This window comes from Barbus barbus (assembly GCF_936440315.1).
Source record: "Barbus barbus genome assembly, chromosome: 17".
Lineage (NCBI taxonomy): Eukaryota > Metazoa > Chordata > Actinopteri > Cypriniformes > Cyprinidae > Barbus > Barbus barbus.
This window is the reverse complement of record NC_136745.1, coordinates 8,616,096-8,637,736: the sequence shown is the minus strand read 5'-3', so window position 1 is coordinate 8,637,736 and position 21,641 is coordinate 8,616,096. Positions and strand designations below refer to the sequence as shown.

At 40.5% G+C, this 21,641-nt stretch overlaps 2 protein-coding genes across 3 annotated transcripts; both read right to left on the bottom strand.

The window, feature by feature from the left end:
- Positions 1-150: 150 nt before the first annotated feature.
- LOC306883209 (uncharacterized protein) lies at positions 151-8,239 on the bottom strand (the record flags this gene model as incomplete). Its single annotated transcript, XM_079438328.1, has 3 exons — positions 5,930-8,239; positions 3,051-5,462; positions 151-1,308 (listed from the first exon to the last, which is right to left on the bottom strand). The coding sequence occupies exons 1-3, from the start codon at positions 8,222-8,224 to the stop codon at positions 151-153; spliced, it is 5,865 nt and encodes a 1,954-aa protein (XP_079294454.1). The 5' UTR covers positions 8,225-8,239.
- A 6,367-nt stretch (positions 8,240-14,606) lies between these two features.
- On the bottom strand, positions 14,607-21,168 carry LOC306883677 (protocadherin gamma-A6; the record flags this gene model as incomplete). Of its 2 annotated transcripts, XM_079439068.1 has the most annotated exons (5): positions 14,607-14,941; positions 16,288-16,406; positions 16,801-16,859; positions 18,649-18,762; positions 18,856-21,168. In XM_079439068.1, the coding sequence occupies 5 exons, from the start codon at positions 21,166-21,168 to the stop codon at positions 14,607-14,609; spliced, it is 2,940 nt and encodes a 979-aa protein (XP_079295194.1). The 2 variants fall into 2 exon arrangements, with proteins under 2 accessions (XP_079295194.1, XP_079295193.1); XM_079439067.1 differs by having other exon boundaries at positions 18,649-21,168.
- Between the last annotated feature and the right edge of the window lie 473 nt (positions 21,169-21,641).

Sequence of the window (21,641 nt, the reverse complement as noted above, 5' to 3'; positions counted from 1 at the left end):
AAATATAATATTCAGTGGAATTCAAATAAGATCAGCTGGCCAGAGAAATTATTTGCACGTAAACATTTCCTTTGGTTATATAAACATTTTGTACAGGCAATGCGCAAATAGATACAAGACAGCAACAACAACAAGAATTTCGGTTAGGCTTTACATTTTAGCTGTACCACGCAAAGTGAATACAGCACATACTACAATAACCTTTAAAAAAAGTAATGTTTTTTTTTTCTTTTTTACCTGTAGAGTAGATGCAGCCGAGTCGCTGGTCTCGGTCAGTCCTGTGCTCCTCGGTATACTGGACACGATGTATCTCGATCCCTTTGGCACAGGCTGTCTGACCACCAGCTTTCCTTTCCTAGTCTCTGCCAGAAATAAACTGTACCAGTAGGCATCGTTGGAGACCAAAGTGGAATCCGCGATGGTTGAGTTCCTCTCGCTGATCACACTGTTCCTGCTCGGAGGAGCCGCTTTGCTGGGCTTCGTTTTCTGACACTTCAGCACGATGGTGACCAATATAGTGATGAGTAAAAGAAATGAAACAGAGCCCAGTCCGATCACCAGATACAGGTTTAAATCGGAGAAGATGTCATATCCCAAAGGCACCTCAGTCATGTCAGCATAGGTTTTAAGGGCGGTCTCCACCGTGGACAGTTTGATGGTGACTGTAGCAGAGAGCGCGGGCTCTCCGTTGTCCTTGGCGATCACAACCAGCTGCTGGTGGCGCGAGTCTCTGTAACTGAACATTCTCATGGTCCGGATCTCTCCGTTATATTGATCCAAGCTGAATAATGTCGCGTCAGTGTTGTGGAGAAACTGGTACGTGATTCGAGAGTTGTGCACTGAATCAGAGTCTATGGCGATGACTTTGGCTATCAGAGTCCCTTTATCGGTGGATCTCTGGATCTTTTCCTCCACCACCGAGCCGTGCGCGCGCCATGGAGACACTATAAGCGGTGTGTTGTCGTTCTGATCCATGATAATAATATGAACGGTCACGTTACTGCTGAGAGGAGGAATGCCAGAGTCTCTGGCCTCGATGTGGAAAAGGAACTCCTTCTCTATCTCATAGTCAAACGTCTTTAGCGCGTAAAGATTCCCATTCTCTGGGTTAATGGAGAACAGCATGGACATGGAGGTGTTCACTATTTCCTTCTCAATGATAAAATAGACTAGATACTGATTTTCATGGAGATCTGGATCTATAGCAGTTAAAGAGCTCAGTAAAGCTCCAGGCGCGTTATTCTCCATAACAGGTATCGTGTAGAATGTCTGTGGGAACTGAGGAACATTGTCGTTAATGTCCAGCAGCTCTAAAGTTATAGTTTCATTATCAGATAACGGCGGGTTGCCCCTGTCAGTCACGGTAATAGTGATGTCATATTCTGGAACCTTTTCACGGTCTAATGGTTCTGAAACTAATAATTCATAATAATTATCAGACGATTCTTTGAGCGCGAAAGGTAAATCATCAGAAATATTAATATCTACCTGTCCATTTTCTCCTGAGTCTTTATCATTCACACTAACAACTGCAATCACTGTATTTACAGCTATATCCTCTTTAACAGGGCCAGAAAATGATTTGATGGAAATTTCAGGATGATTATCGTTCATGTCTGTGATTAAAATAGTTAGTTTACATTTTCCAGAGAGAATATTAGATCCTTTATCAGTTGCTATTATCTCCATATCATAGATCTTGAAATCCTCATAATTAATCATCTCTTTAACTCGAATTTCACCCGTTTCTGAATTCAAATTGAACGCCTCTTGCGTTTTCTCGGAGGTATATAAACTGAATGTGTATATTATTTCGGAATTTGGCCCTTCATCCAAATCTGTTGCATTTAACTTAACAACACGGCTTCCTACTGGAGAATTTTCACTTAAATGTACAGTATAACTGTCTTTATCGAACTGTGGGGCGTTGTCATTAGTGTCTAGCACTTGGACAATAATATTAGCTGTCCCAGAGCGTGAAGGCACTCCGCCATCTACAGCAGTGAGAATCAGATTATGAACTGCTTGTTCTTCGCGATCTAAAGCCTTTTTCAGGACCAAATCAGCTAGCTTAGATCCATCTCGACCAGACTGTATTTCGATAGTAAAATGATCACTTTCGCTAAGATAGTAAGTCTTAATTGAATTAGATCCAATGTCGGAGTCCACTGCATTGTTCAGTGAGAAACGCTCGCCGGCAGGTGTCGATTCAGAAATGTCTAAATGCATGACATCTCGTCGAAAGTGGGGTGCATTGTCGTTGATATCTAATATTTCTAGTTCAATATTGAACATTCTAATTGGATTTTCGATTGTAGCGTCGAGCTTTAGAAAACAAGAATTTGTAGTTTTGGATGGGCAGAGATATTCTCTGTCTATACTTTCGAGGATAAATAACTCTCCTGTTTCTTTATTTACATCCAGATATTTTTTATTTGCTATCACATCTAGGCGCATCTTGCGTTTCGTCAGACTCTGTATATCCAAACCAAGATCAGTGGCTAAATTTGCAACAACAGATCCTACCTCCATTTCCTCTGGAATAGAGTAGTGAGTAACGCCAAATGCTGGGTTTAATAAGGGAAAAATAATCAGGAATAACCAAACGTACCTTCTCCATTCCTGAGGGTTCATACACGGTTCCATTTTTTATTTAAGATACAAATCCAATATAATCCAAACAAGCAATGGAAACTGACAATGAAATACGCGGAGGAACAAAGAGACGTGCAAAGAGAGGATCACTCTACCAGATGTAGACTGTGACGTTACATTATGGTGACTAATAAGTCATATCCATCTTGTGTATTGCTAGACAACAGCGACACTTTGTGCATGACCTAAAAACATCACATTTAATATAGAGCCAGCTCAGCTGAATTAGATTATAATAAAGAGTGAATACTGAACATATTATTCGGAAATATGATGAATATTATAAATTTGATTTGTCACCTTGATTTAAAAAACATCTACACAACTAAATAGTATGTATAATTATATTTTCATTAATTTTAATAATTTTACTAGAGTTTAATAGTTTTTCTTACCTGTAGAGTAGAAGCAGCTGAGTCGCTGGTCTCGGTCAGTCCTGTGCTCCTCGGTATACTGGACACGATGTATCTCGATCCCTTTGGCACAGGCTGTCTGACCACCAGCTTTCCTTTCCTGGTCTCTGCCAGAAATAAACTGTACCAGTAGGCATCGTTGGAGACCAAAGTGGAATCCGCGATGGTTGAGTTCCTCTCGCTGATCACACTGTTCCTGCTCGGAGGTGCCGCTTTGCTGGGCTTCGTTTTCTGACACTTCAGCACGATGGTGACCAATATAGTGATGAGTAAAAGAAATGAAACAGAGCCCAGTCCGATCACCAGATACAGGTTTAAATCGGAGAAGATGTCATATCCCAAAGGCACCTCAGTCATGTCAGCATAGGTTTTAAGTGCGGTCTCCACCGTGGACAGTTTGATGGAGACTGTAGCAGAGAGCGCGGGCTCTCCGTTGTCCTTGGCGATCACAACCAGCTGCTGGTGGCGCGAGTCTCTGTAACTGAACATTCTCATGGTCCGGATCTCTCCGTTATATTGATCCAAGCTGAATAATGTCGCGTCAGTGTTGTGGAGAAACTGGTACGTGATTCGAGAGTTGTGCACTGAATCAGAGTCTATGGCGATGACTTTGGCTATCAGAGTCCCTTTATCGGTGGATCTCGGGATCTTTTCCTCCACCACCGAGCCGTGCGCGCGCCATGGAGACACTATAAGCGGTGTGTTGTCGTTCTGATCCATGATAATAATGTGAACGGTCACGTTACTGCTGAGAGGAGGAATGCCAGAGTCTCTGGCCTCGATGTGGAAAAGGAACTCCTTCTCTATCTCATAGTCAAACGTCTTTAGCGCGTAAAGATTCCCGTTCTCTGGGTTAATGGAGAACAACATGGACATGGAGGTGTTCACTATTTCCTTCTCTATGATAAAATAGACTAGATACTGATTTTCGTGGAGATCTGGGTCTATAGCAGTTAAAGAGCTCAGTAAAGCTCCAGGCGCGTTATTCTCCATAACAGGTATCGTGTAGAATGTCTGTGGGAACTGAGGAACATTGTCGTTAATGTCCAGCAGCTCTAAAGTTATAGTTTCATTATCAGATAACGGCGGGTTGCCCCTGTCAGTCACGGTAATAGTGATGTCATATTCTGGAACCTTTTCACGGTCTAATGGTTCTGAAACTAATAATTCATAATAATTATCAGACGATTCTTTGAGCGCAAAAGGTAAATCATCAGAAATATGAATATCTACCTGTCCATTTTCTCCTGAGTCTTTATCACTCACACTAACAACTGCAATCACTGTATTTACAGCTATATCCTCTTTAACTGGACTCTGAAATGACTTAATCGAAATTTCAGGATCATTGTCATTCATGTCAGTAATTATAATGGATAATTTACATTGACCGGATAATGGTTGAGTTCCTTTATCTGATGCTATAACTTCCATATCGTAAATTCTAAAGTCTTCATAATTAACCATCTCCTTCACTCTAATTTCACCATTATCAGGATTTAAACTGAAAGCTTTCTGTGTCTTCTCTGATGTATACAGACTAAATGAATAGACAAGGTCGGCATTAGAACCCTCATCTAGATCTGTTGTATTTAATTTAACAACCAGACTGCCTATGGGTGAGTTTTCAGTTAAATTGATAGTGTAGCTCTCCTGATCAAATTTAGGGGCGTTGTCATTTGCATCCAACACCCGAACGATGATACTCGCCGTGCCTGAACGCGGAGGGACTCCGCCATCCACTGCTGTCAATATCAGATTATGAACTGCTTGGGTTTCACGATCTAGAGCCTTTTTTAAAATTAAGTCCGCAAATTTGGAGCCGTCCCTCCCAGAGTGAATTTCAATATCAAAGTGCTCGTTCTGGCTCAGATAATATGTTTTAACCGAATTGGAGCCGACATCAGAATCCACTGCATTACTGACAGAAAATCGCTCACCAGCTGATGTGGATTCAGTGATATCTAAATTGATTGCGTCACGTCTAAAATGAGGATTATTATCGTTTATGTCCGTGATTTCCAGCTCTATATAAAATATTCGCACAGGATTTTCGACAGTAACTTCCATTTTTAAAAAACAAGTGGTAGTGGTTTTGGCAGGACAGAGATATTCACGATCAATCTTCTCTAGTATGTACAGCTCACCCCTGTCTTTGTTTATGGCGAGGTATTTTTTGTTAGCAATAACATCTAATCGGACATTTCTTTTAATCAAAGTCTGTACATCAAGTCCCAAATCAGAGGCTAAATTTGCCACGACAGATCCCACTTCCATCTCCTCTGGAATAGAATAGTGAGTAACAGCCAGAGCCGACTGAAGAAACACCGATAAAAGAAAAAACAGCACGACATACCTTCTCCATGACCGGGCGTTCAAATCAGAATCCATTGTCTGATCAAATGCTTATGATACCAGGACAAAGCAGTTCATGCAGCAACAAAGTATTGGATATGACTCCAAAATGAGATGAAGAAAAAAGTGTTAGTGAAGGGATAAAATATAAAAAAAATACTCGATTTAAACCGCAATAAATTGTCTAAAGCCAGAGATGCAGAAAACAAGGGATCATTGCAAAATGGCCAACTGTGATAGTGACGTTGAAATTACTCTCGCAGTGATGTACAGTTTGTGAGACTACAGCGCCACTTGGCGCACACACACTGAGGTGCCTTAAAATTGTGCGCAGGTTATGTTAAAATATCCACTAACGTTGACAATTTATTATTACACTGTTCTTTACATAGCCTAACAATTTAAAGCAAAATTATTGAAATATCCTTACCTCAGAATGGGTGCTTCGTAATTCATAATACATGTGCAATACAGAATCAAATTGTAGACTATAAAAGTGATCTCACCTGTAGAGTAGAAGCAGCTGAGTCGCTGGTCTCGGTCAGTCCTGTGCTCCTCGGTATACTGGACACGATGTATCTCGATCCCTTTGGCACAGGCTGTCTGACCACCAGCTTCCCTTTCCTGGTCTCTGCCAGAAATAAACTGTACCAGTAGGCATCGTTGGAGACCAGAGTAGAATCCGCGATGGTCGAGTTCCTCTCGCTGATCACACTGTTCCTGCTCGGAGGAGCCGCTTTGCTGGGCTTCGTTTTCTGACACTTCAGCACGATGGTGACCAATATAGTGATGAGTAAAAGAAATGAAACAGAGCCCAGTCCGATCACCAGATACAGGTTTAAATCGGAGAAGATGTCATATCCCAAAGGCACCTCAGTCATGTCAGCATAGGTTTTAAGGGCGGTCTCCACCGTGGACAGTTTGATGGTGACTGTAGCAGAGAGCGCGGGCTCTCCGTTGTCCTTGGCGATCACAACCAGCTGCTGGTGGCGCGAGTCTCTGTAACTGAACATTCTCATGGTCCGGATCTCTCCGTTATATTGATCCAAGCTGAATAATGTCGCGTCAGTGTTGTGGAGAAACTGGTACGTGATTCGAGAGTTGTGCACTGAATCAGAGTCTATGGCGATGACTTTGGCTATCAGAGTCCCTTTATCGGTGGATCTCTGGATCTTTTCCTCCACCACCGAGCCGTGCGCGCGCCATGGAGACACTATAAGCGGTGTGTTGTCGTTCTGATCCATGATAATAATATGAACGGTCACGTTACTGCTGAGAGGAGGAATGCCAGAGTCTCTGGCCTCGATGTGGAAAAGGAACTCCTTCTCTATCTCATAGTCAAACGTCTTTAGCGCGTAAAGATTACCGTTCTCTGGGTTAATGGAGAACAGCATGGACATGGAGGTGTTCACTATTTCCTTCTCTATGATAAAGTAGACTAGATACTGATTTTCGTGGAGATCTGGATCTATAGCAGTTAAAGAGCTCAGTAAAGCTCCAGGCGCGTTATTCTCCATAACAGGTATCGTGTAGAATGTCTGTGGGAACTGCGGTGCATTATCATTGACATCTAGCAAGTGGAAAATTATAGTTTCATTATCAGATAAGGGAGGATTCCCTTTATCCGTCACAACCAACATGATCTCATATTCTGGGACAATTTCACGATCTAACGGTTCTGACACAAATAACTCATAGAGGTAGTCAGAGGTTTGGTTTAAAAGAAATGGTAAGGATTTGTTCATTGTCAGATTTACCTTACCGTTATCTCCCGTGTCTCTGTCACTGACACCCACTAGAGCTATAACAGAGCCGACTGGGATGTTTTCGTCCACGGTATTCTTAAGAGATTGTATGGTTATCTCGGGATAGTTATCGTTCATATCCTTTACATACACAGTCACTCTGCATTGACCGGAGAGTGGAACGGGGCTATTGTCTTTAGCCTCAAGAAACATCTCGAATATTTTCATATCTTCATAATCGATGGTGCCCTTAACTGCAAGTTCACCAGTTTTTGAATTCAGCGAGAACATTTCCTGCGTTTTCTCAGAAGTATAAAGCGTAAATGAGTATGTAAGGTCAGCGTTTGGGCCTTCATCGGCATCAGTAGCGTTTAATTTAAAAACAACAGTACCAGCTGGAGAATTTTCGCTAATATTCAGAGAATAAACTGCCTGATCAAACTGAGGGGCGTTGTCATTTGTATCTTGGACGCGCACAATAATACTCGCTGTGCCAGAGCGCGCAGGGACCCCGCCATCCATTGCAGTGAGTATCAGATTATGAACAGCCTTCTCTTCCCTGTCTAAAGCCTTCGTGAGGACCAAATCGACATATTTTGTACCATCACTACCAGAATGTATATCAACAGTGAAATGTTCACTTTCACTTAATTTATAGGTCTTGACTGTATTGGCACCAACATCCGGGTCAAAGGCATTGGGCAAAGAAAATCTTTCTCCCGGTGTTGCAGACTCTGATACATCCAATTCAATCTTATCTCGCCGGAAATGAGGAGCATTATCGTTAATGTCTGTGATGCCTAATTCAATATTGAAAATGCGCAAGGGGCTTTCAATTATTACGTCTAATTTTAGAAAACACGTTGTCGTGGTTTTCGTAGGACACAGATTTTCCCTATCCATTTTCTCAACAATAAATAGCTCGCCAGTTCTTTTATTAATATCAAGATATTTGTTGTTATGGAAAATGTCAAGTTTTACCTCTCGCTGTGCCAGTCCACTAACATCCAGCCCTAAATCAGCTGCTAGATTTGCAACGACGGACCCGCGCTCCATCTCCTCCGGTATGGAATATCGCGTGACAGACAAAGCCGTTTCCCATGTTGCCCAAAGTACACAGAAAAACGGAACCCACCGTCCAATTGGCTTCATCATCAATTCCAGCAGAAGACACACAATCACTCTGAAAATATCAGTTAGATGGAGTTAGTCGTGTTGCTCCTTAAAATATCCCTTGTTCAGTCTTCCTTGTAACAATATTCCTGTAGTGATTTAAAAACGCTCCTGCTGAAAAAGATGCTGCTCTCAGGACCACCAGGCTTCTGGTATATGACAGCGTCCCTTTAAATGAAGCCTGTGTGTCATTTACTGGCCAACAGCGACGCGCTGAGACAGAGACAAGAACTGTACATTTACTGGATTAAATTAATAAATAGAAGACATGCTTTTGCAAATCGTTTTATAGTTTTATATTCTTCATCAACGAAAATGATCTAAGCCATTTGTCTGTATTAAACGTCGATCAATGAACTTCCCTGTCTCTCTCCCTCTGTGTGTGTGCGTGCATGTGTGTAGCCTGTGTGCTTCTCTTTATTCTTCCTTTCTCTATTTCATTATGGTGTCACTGCATAAAATGTTATCAAATGCTTTGCATACTTGGCATTTGTTATTATTATTATTATTATTTTGTATTTAGTCAATATTATTATTATTATTATTGACAAGGGATGTTACAGACTAACAGTTACATCAGATTTCATGCAACAAAAGCTCAGCACAGACTAGTAGATGATTTTACTTTTCTTTTTTTTTTCTGATCCATCAATGCATGTCAATATAAAAGTGTAATGGATTTAATAGTTGATTAATTTAATTTAATCTGAAATACAAAAAAATACTTTTTTGGCTAAAAAGAGCAACATAATTTCAGCTGAAGAATCTCACATGTACAATGGCTGTACAAGTACAATGGGAAAATAACTGCTGGTTGGCTATGTTCTTTACAACATTTGTTGACTTGCCTCTCTTTCTGTGAACTGTGGCTGTTTCAACACATCCTCTTTTCTCTTTCTTCCAGGACTGGATGCCAGTCAGATGAACTCATGCTCCCTTGAAGATTTGAAGATTCTGCATTGGGAATTAAATTATTATAATAATACATTTTTCTTTGGCACTTCAGTTTCCCTCTGCAAATAGACATTGATAATAATAATAATAAATTACTATATCTCATAAAAGTAAAATGTCATTGTAACTTGTTATTGCAATTTAATTTGAGTGATTCCTCTAACAGTAATCACTCTAAAAGTTTTGGTTAAGATCTGTATAATCATTCATGTAAATTATGTATTGAAAGACTGAAAGCACAAAATAGCATTACAAATTTAATTTAACATGGATTGCTTATCTATCTATCTATCTATCTATCTATCTATCTATCTATCTATCTATCTATCTATCTATCTATCTATCTATCTATCTATCTATCTATCTATCTATCTATCTATCTATCTATCTATCTATCTATCTATCTATCTATCTATCTAGTAAATAAAATGCTCCAGCAACTGTAATTTCTGCAATGTTGCATCTGCACTGCTCCTTAAGCTTGTTGAGATGTGGTGCAGAGGCGACCTCTAGTGGTGATTTTTTAGACTGATTTCCCAAAATGCAGCTCACTGATTCTTGAGACATGATTTTACAATGGTTTTCAATTGTAAATGTTATGAGGGATTAATAATAGAATGTATTTAACACAATTATCCCCTTAAGTTTAATTTTATCATTAATAAATCAAATCTATGACACTTATTGTCTTCTCACTATATCTAAAATAGTGTGTCCACGGAGAAGTTCAATCATTTATATGCTATAAAATGGATAAAAATGTTTTTTTTTTTTTTATGAAAAAGAGCTTGTTTTATCAAAAGTAACACTTATTAACATCTCATATCAAAGCAAGGTTATTTTTCATGCGGTTTCATAAGGTTTTAAGGTTGTGTCCCCACTTTTTGTCAACAACGTCAGATATTAAAATGTAATAAAATCAGGTAATATCAGGGGCAGCTGTCACTCTAAACAACCACCTTGCCACATTCCACCTCTGCAGAGTACATCAATGAATTGACATTCAACGTCAAAGTCATCATATTTTTTTGTGGTTTTCAAGTCATTTTTAATTATATTTAATATAAAATAGTGTTTAATTTTTCTAATAATGTATATGATCATATATTTTCTGATCATTTTTGGACCATTTGTTAAGATGTTTAAATGTGAATATTAAGATCCTGGTGGTAACAAATAATTGTTTTATTTGTTCATTTAACTGTTTTTAAAACTTACCTTGTTACCATAGCTCATTTGTGTTCCAATGATATATCAAAATACATAAATGTGAATCTTGAAAAAAAGCTTTTATAAGCAATAACATGTTCACTGTTTGTTCAATGTATTAGTTAAAACTACTAAATTCAGGTTTTCATCACCACCGTCAGGTCTGTCACCTCCGTCAGATTAATATTTTGATAATACTTGATTTTGATATTTTGACAATGTGCAATGATTGCTTGATTGCAAAATAATGATGGCAAGGTAAAAAGCACATTTTGATAAAAACAAAAAAAAAGAGAAAAGTTGGGAGGTTAAATCAAAGCATAGCTCAGTAGCTGAGTACATGTAAAATACAAAAGTATAGTTTAATTTGTCCAAGGTACAAGGACAATATTTCGCCCTGTTTTGTCCCACTTCTCAAGAATCAATGAGCTGCATATTCACACAGAAAAATTCAGGTCACTAGTTTCGTAGTTATCATTCTTGAAAATTTTAAAGTTTAAAGTAACAATAAATAAAATATAAGGAACTGATTTGTGGCTAATACTGAGACCACTAGTTAGAATGCATCTATTCTGACCCCACTCTATTTGTATTTATATTTTCCAAAATGCATATGTATATTGTATGTGCAGTATATGTATATACACAGTTCATATGCACATTTGATATTCAATAATTCATATTATCATTATCAGTTCATTTTCATATGCAAAAAGACTAATATTTTCACTGGACAGCTCCAGGTCTCAGAAACAAAGATGTCAGAGAGTGAAATATCAGAGTTTAAGAGAATTATGACAAGCCAGAGTAAATACTAATCTACAAAGCCTATATTTAAGGGGGAAATAAAACTCATCACTGACCATTAAACTTCATAATGCAACCAAACAATATGCGTAATGGCTGACTATATCGTCATAATAACAGACAAAGCAGCTCTGCTACTTGTTTAGAACCAAACAGGATGGAACAAAGAGAGAGTGTTTTGGACTGGTGTTGTCATAGAAACAGCTAGAGCTATAACAGGACAAGGACAAGGTCAAACGGGAGATGCATTTACTTGCTAGATGTCAAAGGTGAAGGCCTAAACAGTGTACATCACAAATACAGATATTAAAAATTACCACTTCATCTTTATAGTTCAGTTGTGTTTGAACCGTTAACGCAAGAAATTTCACAGTAATGACCAATAAAATTAGTGTTGACTAATTTAAGCACTATATTTAATCACAGCTTCAACATACAGTTATTTAACATTCAATAAAAATACAATATTTTTAAGTTAAGTTACACGTAACAAATGAATTATAATCATGAATAAAATAATAAACATATAAGCAACTATAGCTACGGTCTGTCTTTCAGCCAATCAGCGAGGACCACTGTTTAGTTACCTAATTAATATTCATGAGCGAAGTTTTGAAGTTTTCTGTGCGCAGATTGTTCCTACTTCTCAAAAGGGTGTCATTGTTTGAATGTGACTCTGTGAGGTAAAAATGGAGCTCCTCTAATTCCTGATCTGTAGTCTAGAGAGGGACATGTCTAAATTGCTCATCTCCTCACCTCCGGTTCACGGGCCCTCAGAGAGATGAACTTCGATTTAGAGAAGTGTGTTAGCGCCATGGAGACCGTTTCTTCATTAACGTTTGTAATCTGAAAGGACACACGGCAAACCTAATTACCCCTCTCAACTGGGCGATACTCATCTATTGACATTCTGAACTCATTTCCCCGGGAAATTAAAATGGAAAGGGCGCGGGAGAGATTGCGTCCAGGTGTGGCATTTTCAGGGGGAGCCTGATTCCCCCCTCGGGCCCTTCTGTTTCCCCATCTTTAATTAAAATGATATTTAGACGATGGAGTTTTGTGTTTGTTTAGTTAATGAACCAAGTCTATTCTCTGTGGGAGGAAAAGGGGAATATAAGAAAGCTCATTAGCATATGTTAGCATTTGCAATGTTTACTCGGTGCATGAGAGAGTGGCCTGGGCCTGTGCTGAGAAATGTATTTTCATGCGACTATGTAAAGATAAGAGCTGGTAAGAATTAATTAAGACAATAGAGCTGTTCAATTTCTAGTCCTTAAACCTACTAGAGAGTTAGCAGTTTGAACCATGCAGTATTTTTTTTACACAGTATTCAGTAAGCAATCGGCTTGTAGCATTGTATTATTCGTAGTTTCACCTGTAAAAAATATGAATCACAACACTGCAGTTATATTTCAGAAAAAAATATTTAATTCTCATATTTGTATGTACATATTTGGAATGAATGGACTTTCACATCCTGTTCTCTTGTATGAGGCACTAATGTGTCTCTAAGTGCGGATCCAATCATTCCTACACGAGTAATCATATTGAATCGATCAGTTTCACTTGGTGAGCATTCACCTTCTCCTAGCCCATAATTCAGTCTCATCATAACCACTGTATTGATTTATATGCTCACACGGTGTGCAAAAGGCGGGTAATAATCACATTTTGGCTGAAACGATTGTCAAAGTAACAACAGTAGGAAAATATAAAAAAAAAAATATGATATTTAGTACTGTATTAAATCTCAGGCCAGGCTTCTCACTGCTTCTCTAGTGTTAATGATCTTTGACCTTTAGGCCCGGTGTGGTCAAACTAACCAAGCAGATGCAATTACAAATAATAATAATAATAATAATACAGATTAAGTTTTATTCAGTTCCTGAAATAACAGGACAAGCAATTTTCTTCGCTTTACTGGATCATAAGAACTTGCCTCACTCCTTTAACTAATTCAAGTTCTTTTAAATATGTTTGTCAGAAAACAGCCAAACTATCCTATCCTAAGAAACAGAGCCTCTGTAGTTAAGTACAATAGCCCCCAATGACAGGAAAGACAGTATGTCCTATTAGCAGGCCAGAATGATGTGCCACAAACACACACTATGTGAGTGAAAAGTGCATGTTTGAGTGAGTGTGAGCACAGAGCGGTGACAGACAGACCCATCAAAGCATAGCGGCACTGTGACATCATAAAGGTTTGGTTCCCTGCCTGTCACGTGTCAAGTAGACTTGCAGCATAAAGTCAGTTTGCTGCTCATTTTGCCTGATTCACATTTAAAGCAACAAAACACTGTTTTTTTTTTTTACATGCCATTTAGTGGTGGTTTTATCTGAAAATAGAGTGCAACAGTCGGTTCTGGAAGTAAAAGCTCCATTCATTATCTCCACAGGGGAATTTACTTGTAACAATAACTGATAAACCTTTAAAGACAGACCTATTGTGAATGACAAGCTTGTTAATTAATGGTATATGCTTTTGTTGAAGCAATCATTTTGCATTATTTAAATGCATTATTTACTTTTTCCTTAAGTATTTGTGTTTAACATCATAATTCCACGTGAAAACCCCATGATTATGCAGAGAAATCAGTAAATCTAAATTTAACATCTTTAAATTAATAGTTTTATGATTCTCCTTTTTTTTATTATGTCCTTGCAAACACTTTATTGAAATTTTGTTCATATTTCCTCAATAAAGTTATTAAATTTAGTCTAGTGCTTTTTTTTCCGATCTTTTTGGCTTCTAATCTAAGTTTGTAATGTTGTGATTAAATTCATAACTGGTTGGTTGGTTTATGGCTTAGCATTTTTTAATGAAGACTCTTTTTTAAAATCCTAATGGGGAAAATACTTCTAGAACCGAGTCCACTGAGAAAGCGGTCAAGCACTGTTACATTCTATAATCTCTGCAAAACTGTTGCACGGAAATCAGAAAAAGGTGAGGCGTTTTTAGACTTTGTGATAAGAACTTTTGTCCTGCTAAACAAGTTCACAGAGAGAAAACAAAGTGGGATATATAGTTCTGCTCCTGAATAACTTTCAAAGATGCGAAGCCATGATCCAGGCAAACTATGGCAAATCCAGTGATCGTAATATCAACCTGGTCTTATTTCAAAAACATTTTTGTTCCCTAAATCAACAGAAATTGCAGTTTATGTGCAAAATGCATCAGATGGTCAATGAATGGGCTGTGTCAGTCCATCTGGGGCTGAGACTACATGAGCGCTATGCTTTGGTAATAAGTCCCTCTTTTTGTTCATCATCACAGCATAGGTCCTTTTGTCTTATTTTATTCATTATATAAGTCATTGTTGATGACCTCTGCCCCCGTGTCGTCATGCGGGTCGTAGCTGCTGGGAGAGATGAGCCTACGTTTCTTGCCGAAGGTGGAGAATGAGTTGTGGACGTCGAGCTCACTGCGGTAGCTGGGCCGCAAGGTGCAGAAGCCGGACGGTGTGCCGGGGATGTAGACGTTGTGCTGGTAGTCCGGCGGAGGGTGCGAGTGGACCTGTGCTGTGGGCTGCTGCTGCTGCTGTAGGTGGTGGGTGGGGTTGTGTTGGGGTGTGTAGTGAGGAGTCCAGGCCCTCTGAGAAACACTACCTGCTGGAGAATGCATCCGGTACTCTGAAAGGGTTAAAAAAAAAAAAAAAAAAAAAAAAGAGAAAGAGAGAACTACTTAGATTAAATAATAACATTTTTTGAATGTTTTTTAAAAAACAACATTTTTATGCTCACCAAAGATGCATTTATTTGATCAAGAATACAGTAAAAACAGTATACTGTATATTTTGAAATATTACTACAATCATCACAATCAGAATATAGTTCAAAATGTTATTTATTCCTGTGATGCAAAACTGCATTTTCTGCATCATTACACCAGTCTTCAGTGTCACTGCACTTTTTTCAGGATTCTTTGATGAAGAAAAAGTTCAATAGAACAGCATATGTTTGAAATAGAAACCTTTTATGATATAATACATTATAAATTTCTTTACTGTCACTCTTGATCAGTTCAATTAGTCTTTGCTAAATAAAAGTTTTAAGGTTTTTTGTTTTTTTAATTATCCTCACCCTAAACTTTTGAATGGCATGTGTCATTGTTTCTACAATAATTTGAAGCAGCACAACTGTTTTCAACATTGATCATAATAAGAAATGTTTCTTGAGCAGCAAATCAGCATATTCGAATGATTTCTGGTGGATCATGTGGCACTGAAGACTGGAGTAATGATGCTGAGTATTTAGCTTTGCATCACAGGAATAAATTACGTTTTAAAATATATTCAAAAAGAAAATATTTTTTTCAAATTGTATATCTCACAATATGACCAAATATACGCAGCTTTAGTGAGCATAAAAGTCTACTTTGAAAACATTTTTAAAAAATCTTCAGAATTTTGAACTTTGGACTCTATACAAATGAAACACATACGAAGGTCAATAATTTATGTTGACGAACAAATCATGAAAGTCTCTTCAAGTAATGTCTCATTTACCCACAAATTGAACAAGGCCAAAATAATATATTTCTCACTATTGCACAGAAATAAAAGACATTCAAAGTCTGGACCTTGAATCTGAACATTAATCACATAATAAAAATGGCTAATTTTCTGTAGTAGGGCCTAATAACACCCATGGTTTTTTAACATCTGTAATTTGATTCATTTTAACAGGCTGAGAAAATGAACATGCAAAACAACCACATTTCCAACATAAGGCAAGATGATATGGCCATGTGCTGGTTTTTGCGTTTTAGGCTTTCATGAAAGCAATGCCTTTAGTTATTCCTGCTCCAACACTTTTTCCTTGTTGAATATCCTGTTTCACTTAGAAATATGTCAGATAATTTGAATACTGTTTCATATTGACTGTTAAATGCTGTTAAAAATAATAGATAAATGAATTAATTAAATTAATTAAATAAACTGGGTCGAATAACGTGACATAAAAAAGTATAGTTGTACCTCTCGTGCGGGTTCCCCAGGTCCAGTACTGTCCGGCAGCCATCTGACCCACATAATTCTCCGGCTCGGCCTGCATGGCTTTACGCATCAGAGTGCCATCCATGTTTATAGAGTTGCAACTGCAAACAGACGATGGGAAATTAGAGATAATGTAAGGAGATATTTTGATACTCCCGATTTCATGCATGAAAGTTCATTGTCTTCCAGCTCTAAATGACAAAACCTCATTTTATCATTTAGAAAGGAAAAAAATATTCACACACTTTTTTCTTTCTTTTTTGACTTCTAGCATTTACATTTATGCATATGACTTGCATGCATTCCCTGGAAATTCAACACATGATCATAACACTTTTAGCAACATGTGCTATTGTTTGAGCTACAGAGACACTTAAGATTTTGTCTGTAGTACAACAGTTTGTAATGTATTGTGTTACTATTAACTAAAAACACAAATAGTGTTTAGTGTTTATAGTGTATCCCTATTCAGAGACAAGTAAACGTGTGCTTTACCTTTTCAAAGAGGAAGTTTGATTTTTGGTGAGGGCCCAGTCAGTGTTTGCTTGTTTCAACTGCAACACATAGAACAAAAAATAAATAAATAAATAAATAAAATAAAAATAAGAACTTAACATAAATAACTGATTATAACACATGTAGGATAAATGTTTATGCATATTTTCCGAAACTTTTTAGAGTATAAAATTGCTACAGATGTGCTCAGGCACTCTGAATGATATTCCTCAGGCATTAAAGGAATCTTGTATGCCTCCTTGTGGCCAAAAGTGTGAATCGCATGTCATTCCTTCTGGAGCTGTGGTGCCTTGAGCAATGACTGTAGTGTCAAGGTCTTCTCTTTCATCCTCAGAGATGCGGCGGGGGTGGAGGAGGTGGTGGAGGAGGAGGAGGAGGAGGAGAATGGAGGGGTTATTTATTCCATGTCAAAGAGAGAGAAAGTATGGATTCCACGCTCTATTAATTCGCTTAGAGACTTTCATAAGGAGAGCGCCATGTAAGCTTATTATTAGAACCGTTCTTCAAAATACCTTCCGTAGATAATTAGAACACCGACATACGATTTTAATCTTCAAAGGAAACCGCAGCGGGTAGGAAATTAATTTCGAAAACGCATTTAACTGTCCGACGAATTCAATTTAATTTAATTCCTCGTTTTATTTTAGAAACTCCCGTGCGTTTGCATTTTCCGCTGCAGCTCTGGTGAATTTATACAGAATTGTTCAGCTTTAATATATTCCCAGAAGAAATCGTGTAAGTATAGCTCTGACTGCACGCAAGAGTTGTACATCTGTTTGAGGTTTTGTATACCCTTAAGGGCAGAATTTGTCCTAAATGTGTTGCCAGTGAAGAAAATCATGGATATAAAAGAGGCTTTCATGAATGTTCTATATGAGACCTAAAGGCCACATATTCTATGGACATTACAGGTTGCAATTCCCTCAATGGACGAGTTTATTCTTCACCGGCTGTAAGAAGTTCACTGGCCCAAGGCAAGGTCACACCTGGCTCTCCAACAGATCACCCTAACAATTGAATGATAACCGAAGTGAGCACGTTTACATTTTACAGCCTGACGTTTCCACCTAGTGGATATTACTAGAACACACACACACACACACACAGTGTCTCCCTCGTTCTCGTTCTATGAGGGCAAAGTGGCAGAATCTACAGGCACGACACGTCTCCATCGGCTCCTGCTCGCTCCCTAATGCTTTAATTTCCCCAGCCCCATTATGGAAGAAACCAGTCTGCGTCCGTGTGCCATTGTGTACTGGATAATTAGCTTGTGTATGTGTGTGCGCGCCCTTGATATACAGTTGACAAAGAATGTCTGTGCCTAAATGCAATAACAGATAACTAAAAAGCTTCTCCTGTTGAAGGTTAGAGACAGGCTACGTTTTAAGCTGGCCACATTAACAACACAGAAGCATAAAAAAACATTTAATGTTTTGTTTTGCGACATTTTAGAGAGATATATGAGATGTATAAAGAAAGAGAGCGAGAGAGAGAGAGCACATAAACAAAAGAAGAACTGGAGAGTGTGCTAAAAGACGCGCATTGTCCTCGGTTTCTCTGGTAGATGCTGCTGTCTAGAGACGCCAGTTCACTCTCAATCAAGGTCATTGATTGACTTAGAGGTATTAAATATTTATTGTCAAATAATTAGCGCCTTGCAGTTTTTCTTTATAGATAATCGATAGCCAATTAATCTCGTTCACCAACATATTTCACACTTATGTGCACAAGTGATACCCTTCACCAAAGTGACTCAAAAATAAAGATCATCTGACAAACTCAATTAAGCAAGTTGATGTTTAAGAAAGAGGGTGAATGCAGTTTTACCTCGTTCGGTGTAGTCGCTCCGTTGTTCACGGAAGAGCAGCGGCTCTGTGAACTCAGCGCCAGGTTATCCGCTCCTCTCGCTGCGTTATTTCTCGGTGTGCCGGGACTGCAAGGCTTGAGAAACATAAAGTCGCTCTTTGCAGATTCGGGCGTCAAACACACTTTGTAGCAGTAAGCTTGAGAGAGATTTCCAGGATTGCTGTTTACCTCCACGCAGTTCGTGGGCACTTTGGCGCCGGTGGAGATCTGCAGGTTAAGATTAGACTTTTTGAATACCTCGGCGGGCGGCTCCGGTTCAAAGCTGCAGCAAGCGGCACCGAGCGAGGAGAGCGCGTAACCGCCGAGGGAGTCGTGGTCTTTGTAGCACTTCACGGCCGCCAGGACGATGATGGCCACGAGGAAGATGAGCGAGACGGTGCTCAGTGACACGATTAAATAGAGCGCGAGGTTAGACGAGGGCTGGGGGCTGAGCGAGAGGTCACCGAAGTCGGACAGCGACTCCGGCACGGAGTCCACCACCGACAGAATGATGGACACGGTGGCCGAGAGAGGCGGCTGCCCGTTGTCCTTGACTAGTATGACGAGTCTTTGCCTGATGGCATCTTTGTCTACAAAGCGGCGGATCGTCCTGATCTCCCCGGTGTATAGAGCCACGCTGAACAGCCCGGGATCCGTCGCCTGCTGCATCTGATATGACAGGCGAGAGTTTTGCCCCGCGTCCGCGTCGAGCGCCGTGATTTTAGCCACAAGGTACCCAGCGTCCACCGACCTGGGCACCATTTCAGTAGCAACAGAGCCGTTTCTGGGCAGCGGGGACAGGATGACCGGAGCGTTGTCATTCTGATCCAAAACGAACACGTTGACGGTCACGTTGCTGCTGAGTGGCGGGAAACCGGCGTCCTGCGCCTGGACGCGGATCTGAAAGTTCCGGAGCTGCTCGTAATCGAAAGAGCGCAGCGCGTAGATGTTGCCATTATCAGAATTGATGGAGACATAAGTGGACACCGGCATGCCCTGGATCTGACCATCCAGGATGGAGTAGGACAAATACGCGTTCTGATTAGAGTCCGAATCGAATGCGGTCACCGAGCAAATGGAAGCGCCCGGAGCGTTATTCTCGGTCACATATACAGTATACGAGGGCTGAATGAAGCGCGGCGGGTTGTCATTAATGTCAGACACTTGAACCAGAATCGTCTTCCTGGTGGACAGCGGAGGCGAGCCCAGATCTCGCGCTGTGAGGGAGATGTTGTACTCCGAGATAGACTCTCTGTCGAGAAACTCGCCGGTCACGAGTGTGTAATAGTTTTTAAAAGAGGAGTGCAGCTGGAACGGCACATTTCCGGGGATCTGGCAATCCACAGCTCCGTTTTCTCCGGAGTCACGGTCCATTACACTGATCACGGCTATCACCGTGCCCGGAGGCGCGTCCTCCTGTACAGGTGTTGACACAGAGGTTAAAATGACCTCGGGCGCGTTGTCGTTCACGTCCAAAATATCGACCAGCACTTTGCAATGCACGGCCACGGCTGAGGGACCCTTGTCTTTCGCCTGCACGTAGAGCTCGTACACGCTGGCCCTCTCGTAGTCCACGATTCCCTTCACCCGGATCTCACCCGTGTGAGAATCCACGCTGAACAGCTCGCGCACCTTCAGAGGTGCGTGCCCGCTGAACGAATAGGTGATCTCGCCGTTTGCGCCTTCATCCAGGTCCGTGGCGTTCAGTTTGAGCACGAGCGTGCCTCTAGGCGCGTTCTCCACCAAGCTGACCCGGTATACTGAGCGGTCGAACACCGGCACGTTGTCATTCGCGTCCAGCACAGTTACCGTGATCTGTGCCGTGCCCGAGCGCAACGGGGAGCCACCGTCCACGGCCGTGAGCACCATCTCGTGCGTCTTCTGCTGCTCTCTGTCCAACGGCGACTGTAGAATGAGTTCTGCAAACTTGCTTCCGTCGTTACGCGTCTGAATGTCCAGCACGAAGTGTTGATTGGCGCTCAGCAAGTACGAGCGGAGAGAGTTCGTGCCCACATCCAGGTCCTGCGCGCTCTCCAGCGGGAACCGGGAGCTCGGTGCAGCAGACTCTGTGATTTCCAGATTAAACTCGCTCCACGGGAAACTGGGAGCGTTATCATTCACGTCCAAGATCTCCACTTCTACCCGGTACAGTTCCAAAGGGTTCTCAATGACCACCTGCAAGTGCAAGAAACAAACGGGACTTTGTTCACACAGCTCCTCGCGGTCGATTTTCTCGTTCACAAACAGAATTCCGTTCTCCAAATTCACTTCTAAATATTGTTTTCTAGCCCCGGATACAATCCGGAATCTCCGTGAGGACAATTTGGCCACGTCCAAGCCCAAGTCCTCTGCGATATTTCCAACGAAAGCCCCGTGCTCCAACTCCTCGGGAACTGAATAGCGAATCTGCGCCAAAACCCGGTCCAGTGCGCACGCACACAGGAGCAGACACACAACCTGCCCTGTCAACGTCCATCGCCTCTTCGGAAGCCTCCAGTCCATCTTCCTAAAAATCAGATCTTTTCAGCTGCTTTCACAAAGACGACCCATGTTCAGTTGTGAACGATTCAAACAGTTTTTGGAAAACAATTTAGATACACAATACACACTTGCATTGTTATCCAAAGTGGAATAAATATAATCTAAAAAGTGCATGTGTCGATTTACAACAGAGATTGAAATTCGCAGCAAACTTGGAGTCTCTCTTGGGTTGTGCGCTTTGCGCGCAGCGCAGGCGGTGTGTGAGCAGGAGAGGCGAGCGCTTTGATTTTCCAGTGTGTTAGACGCTTTGAGGAGTGTGTGAGACGAGAAAGGGAGGTGATGTGATGGTGTGTGTGTGTGTGTGTGTGTGTGTGTGTGTGCGATAGGGAGGAATCGTATTGGCAGACGGCGACATGAGAGCACGGAGCATAATCACTGTACCTACACGTTTAACTCGCGAGCTACCGGGCCCGCGTAATCACCCTGAAATAAAC